The following is a 5,758-nucleotide window of genomic DNA, read 5'->3' on the forward strand; positions in this document are numbered from 1 at the left end:
TATAGGTGTAGTAGAACCGTTAAGATCGTTCCTCATTATCCGAGATTCAATCCTAGCCGTACACCTCATGCCCATAGTTTTAGAAAACCAGGGGAGCCCCTAAATCAGCCCATAGACTCAACAAAACCATGTGCAAGGGTGGGTAACAGCTGGAAATGGCTGGAAAGCATTTCTGCTGATCTGGGCATGGCTTACGGACCGTAAGCATACCCATACGGTCCGTAAGGACCATGCAGACCAGCAGATTTTGCATTTTGGCAGTTTTGGTCCATGTGCGCGTATGGTCGTGTTTTTGCACTTCTAACACCCGTCAAGCCCATTTTTAAGCTCTAATAGGATGTTAAAGCATAGGGAACATGAAATATGCTCAAAAATATGCCGGATGTCGGTTCGTTTGGCCGTACGATTGTGTTGTTCGGTTAATTACGACGGAAGTCGTAACGGACGCAAAAACGATCCAAATTACGCGACGAATGGATTGTTGACAAGCCAATCACTAAAATATAATATTTTAATGATTACATAAATTTTTGGATGTCCGGATGTATTCAAAACGTAAGTTATGCGCGAAAATGCAAACTTATGCAATTTTTGACGCTTTTAGTCCCTGAATGAGCTTAAAGTTTATTTTAGCACACCGAACCCCTCAAAGCCTATTTCTAAGCTATGTAAAGGATATTTTAGGGTGTGTTTAACTTATGATCATGTTCCGGAATGTTCGTTACCGTTCGAATCGGCATACTTTCGCAATTTGTCAATTTTAGTCCTTGTAAGCGAATAAACTTGATTTTGCCATACCAAAGCCTTCAAAACTTATTTCTAAGTTATGTAAAGGTTATTTAAGGTATGTTAAGCATAAATTGATGTTCCGGAGTATTTGTCGCATTTAACTGATTACGTTCACGCATCAGTTTGCGTATAATTCTATAGAAAGCGATATAGAGTTTGAAATTCAACAAAAGTCAAAACATGAAAAACATCAAACATAAACAAACAAACATTGGGATCAAATAATTTTATTTCAGTGATAATTGAATTGTTCACAATGATTACAAGCACAAATGTCACAAGGGTGATGTGACCCTATAGTCCCTTTTGATGTATAATACATTGTAGAACTTCTAAAACTTACTTGTGGTCATTGATATATGGAAGCTCAATCGCAACATTCTCATTACATACATTGTTATATTACTTGTTTGTGTTATGGTTGAAACCTTATGTCTTTACTTGCGTCAATAAATGGTATTGCAAATGCATGTTACGTACTTACTATACTTATTATGACCTGACCGATGTGATCATCTTATAGAAGATGCCTCCACGAAGAGAGACTCGTTTGCCCACTACAGAGGCTGAGTTACAAGCACAGATTTCACGGGCGATAGGTACCTCTGGAAGCAACCCACCCCATGGTAATGTTTAAGTCACTAAGGACACATTACATTACATTTGGATATTCCATTTGCGATCGCTAATGCTTACTGTGAATGATGTTACTTATACAGGCTGTACCTATAAGCAGTTCTTAGACTGTAAGCCTCTGAATTTCATCGGCACCGGGGGTGCTGTTGCCTTTGTCAGATGGACGGAGAAGATTGATTATGTGATAAGGATGAGCAAGTGTGCTCCGGAACACCAAGTCACCTATATCTCCGGATTGTTCTTAGACGGTGCTTTATCCTGGTGGAATCTTCAAGTCTCGACTTTGGGAGAAGAAGCTGCTTACGCCATGACATGGGATGAAATGAAGGAGCTCATGCGAAAGAAATACTGCTCCAGGGTTGAAATCCAAAAGTTGGAAACTGAATTCTGGAACCTCAAGATGGACGGCCCGAAAATTGCTGAATATGTCCAGAGATTTCACGACTTATCTCCTGTGGTACTATACATGGTTGATCCGGAATTCAAACGCATCGAGCGGTTTATTTGGGGGTTGGCACCTTAGATTATGAGTATGGTAACAACGTCAAAGCCTGCCACAATTACTGAGGCGATTAATCTAAGTGTGGCGTTAACTGAAGAGGCGATCAGGTTGAACAAGTTCTCGATTTCCGACCAGAAGAAGAAGGAGACTCATGTTGAGTCATCCGGTGAGAAAAAAAGGAAGTTCTCAAATTTCAAGAAGGGTACCAGCGTTGCTAGCATAAAGAAGGAAGTGAACTCACCAGCTGATGACAAAACTGGTGTTCAAAACAAGGGAAAAGGGTATATGGGCACCTTGCCCAAATGTGATGCGTGTCAGTTGCATCACAATGGGCGACGTCAAGCTGGTAAATGCGAGTGTTGTGGAAAAATGGGTCATTCGAAGGTGACGTGCTGGGTTGGTGCTGGTCGTGGTAGTGGTGGTCAAAGAGGTTATGATAATGGGAATAACAACCATGGTGGTAATGGGTATGGGAACCGCCCACAAGGAGGAAATGGCAGTAATGGAAATCGTGGGAATCAAACTGGAAATGGAAACCGTGGAGCGAATAACAATCAAGGTGGTAATGGGAACGGTAATGGTCGAGGACCAGGTTGCTTTAATTGTGGAGACATGGGGCATTTCAAGAGAGAGTGCCCAAAGCTCAATCAAGCTCAAGGAAGGGTTTTCAACATCGGAGCGAGGGAAGCTCGCTAGGATCCGAACGTAGTTGTTTTGGTCAAAAATTACCGAAGCAATTAAGTGATCAAATTAGTTAAGTGAGGTAGTGTGCTAGAAATATGTGTGAAAAATATGTTAACCAAGTTAATTACAAACACAATTTCAGGATACGACTCAAGATATAGAGCTGTATCTACAATCAAACAATGAGCAAAAATGTAAAGGTTGACACGTGATGTACGAGGAAAGCCCTTGATCAATCTAGATATCCGGCATAAAACCTCGGGAGCTGACAATCGTCGGCTGCCTTGTTCTTCTTATTGCTTGAATAATAGGATACAATGCAGGATATGATATGGATCGACTAAGTGTTACAATGTAAATTCGATACAAATGTAAGTGTAATGTGTGTGTTTGTGGCTAGAGAGAAAGAGTGTATAAGAGATTATGTGTGTGAAAGTTGTGCCAACCTATGATCCGATCACTCCTTTATATAGTAAAAGGAAATAACTAACTATGCTAAAAATCTGGGATATTATGCTAAAAATCCAGGATACTTTCCTTTCTGAACGTAATACTTTCCTTTCCGAACGTTGGGGACCGTTTCTACTCGTTTTCCACGCGCATATTAACCATAACTCCGGGATTTAAGCTTCCATACCCGTTACAACATTAATTTCTTTGACCAATCTTCGTAACTTTCCATAAAACATGCCAATCTTCAATGCTAGTCGTTACAAGAGCTATTTTTCCGCCATCAATGTCCTTATCCTAATCAATTTGAGCGGGTCTTCAGGATAACTTGGTCTTCATGAACGTTAGTCCCTTGTAGCCAACGTTTATAAGTAAATTGTTAGTAATAGTCAGGATACTGCCTCAGGATGTTAGCAATATCCTGGTCCGGTATCCTGATCGTAAGCAGCTATCATAAAATCAAGATATAGTATCAGGATATGGGCTCAGAATTTCACCCATAACAATTTTCCCCAAAAATATAACTGTTGGATATCCTGATTCCAACGGATATATTTTTTAGCCATTCCAACATGTCTGGTAAGGATATTTGTTTCAAATATACTGAACCTGTACGCATATACTGAACCTGTATCTTGGTTAGTTCGTCTGTATTTTGTAGGGTCTAAATCATCTGGTCGTCCTGCACTTAGAACAATTTTAATTTCCTGCAAGTATAATAGTTTGACAACTGAAGATGGAGGGATCCTGTGTTTCCAGGATGAAGCCTTTAATTGTTTATGTAAATATGCTTTAAAAACTTAATTGTGTTCTTGGTGGATGGGTCTCTTTTTGAGATGAAACCAAGAATACAATCTTTTGGACTAATAATAATAAACTGACCTTTTAGTCTTATTTATTATGTTTTTATTTTGAAAGGTATGTTTTGAATATCCTGACCAAATATCCTGGTCAGGATACTGATGAAATGTCTTCCAAATGACTTTTTAGAAAACTTAGATCATTTAGATAAGGTTTTCAAGACTGGAAAAATAATAAATCATACCAGAAACACTTAGGCAATAATTTCCATCCTCAACCTTTGAATCCTTTGCAATGTCCCCGGCATGGATGTCCCCTGTCTGTGCAGGATATTGCATCAGTGCATGACATACTTGAGTATTTCTTCACTTAGTGATTAAACTTCGTAGCTTCTTATCCACAAAAGAACATGTGTAATCACAGCTTGTTATATCTTTGCAATCTTGTTAAAAACTTTAGTTTTACTGGGGATAAACCCTTACTGTACTGGGGATAAACCCTTAGTATCCTGGGGAAAATCACAAATTTTCGTGCGCTACAGGCGGGAGTGTATAAACTCCAAGACTTAGAAAGGTGAAAACCTTTAAACCTTAGAGAGTATGAAAATACCCTTTCGCGAGAGAGGGTGATCAATCCTCATATACCTTAAGGATCCAGGGTATAGCCAACAGTAACGAAATTGTCAGCCACTTTTACATGAACTGGTCCCGCCACCTTGAACTATCCCTGGATAACTTGCGCTCCAGGCGGGGTGTTTAAACCCAATTCGTGAGAAAGGTGAATAACTTTAAACCTGTGAAGGGATCAGGATCCCTTAAACGTGAGAGAGGGGGCCAATCCTCTAATCTTTCGAAGTATCCTGAGTGTGTATCCTGGAGCTATATCCCGAATCATATTCTGCAAAACAACCTTAAACTTAAGTGGGTGTTAGCTTGGCTAACACCCCTCCGATGCTTAAGTTAGTATTGGGTTCAAATAGAATAAATTATATTTAAAAGAGACAGAATTCATACCATCTTGAGTTAGAAATTAAATTCTAAACTCACTTGAAATAGGCTTTGAGATGTATAGCATTCCAGGATCTTGGTAGCATATCCCCCTCCATATTCTTAAGTCGGTATGCTCCTTTCCCTGATTCTGATTCTGATTCAATCTCATAGGGTCCTTCCCATTTTGGAGATAATTTTCCATCAGCAGGATTCGTAGTATTCTGAAAAGCTTTCCTTAACACCCAATCTCCGACTTGGAATCTTCTAGTCCTTATATTCTTGTTATATGCTCTGGATATCCTCTGTTGATATGCTGCCATCCTTAGCTTTGCTGCATCTCTTGTCTCATCAATAGTATCCAGTACTTGACATAAGATTTCAGGATTGGAATTCAGGATCCCGTAGGCTTGATCTAGCTGTCGGTATCACCATTTCTGTCGGGATCACTGCTTCTGCCCCAAATACCAAAGAAAATGGGGTTTGCCCAGTAGCATTCTTCACAGTTGTTCTATCAGCCCATAGGACAAATAGAAGTTCCTCTGCCCATTTTCCTTTTTTGGCACCTAATCTCTTCTTTAAATTGTTGACGATTATCTTGTTCGAGGATTCTGCTTGTCCATTTGCTTGAGGATGCACTGGTGTTGACGTAATCATCTTAATTCCCCAACTCTTGCAAAAGTCAGTAGTTCTTTTGCTGATGAATTGAGACCCATTGTCACAAACTATCTCAGCTGGTACCCCAAATCTGGTCAGGATATTCCTCTTTATGAAGGATACCACTTCTTGATCCCTGACTTGAACAAAGGCCTCGGCTTCGACCCACTTGGAGAAATAATCTGTCATTGCCAGCATAAAAACCTTTCCTCCTGGAGCGTTTGGAAGTTTTCCCACTATGTCCATTCCCCAT

The 5,758-nt window shown here is 39.9% G+C and overlaps 1 protein-coding gene across 1 annotated transcript; it reads left to right on the forward strand.

The window, feature by feature from the left end:
* The first annotated feature begins 1,957 nt into the window (after positions 1–1,957).
* LOC118487627 (cold shock domain-containing protein 3-like) lies at positions 1,958–2,623 on the forward strand. The gene has a single exon (XM_035984634.1). The coding sequence runs from the start codon at positions 1,958–1,960 to the stop codon at positions 2,621–2,623; it is 666 nt and encodes a 221-aa protein (XP_035840527.1).
* Positions 2,624–5,758: the final 3,135 nt, after the last annotated feature.

This window comes from Helianthus annuus, chromosome 1, assembly GCF_002127325.2.
Source record: "Helianthus annuus cultivar XRQ/B chromosome 1, HanXRQr2.0-SUNRISE, whole genome shotgun sequence".
Classification (NCBI taxonomy): Eukaryota; Viridiplantae; Streptophyta; class Magnoliopsida; order Asterales; family Asteraceae; genus Helianthus; species Helianthus annuus.

Bases quoted from the DNA above. Each gene is read 5' to 3' on its own strand.
- LOC118487627 (XM_035984634.1), top strand. From the start codon at position 1,958: ATGGTAACAACGTCAAAGCCTGCCACAATTACTGAGGCGATTAATCTA.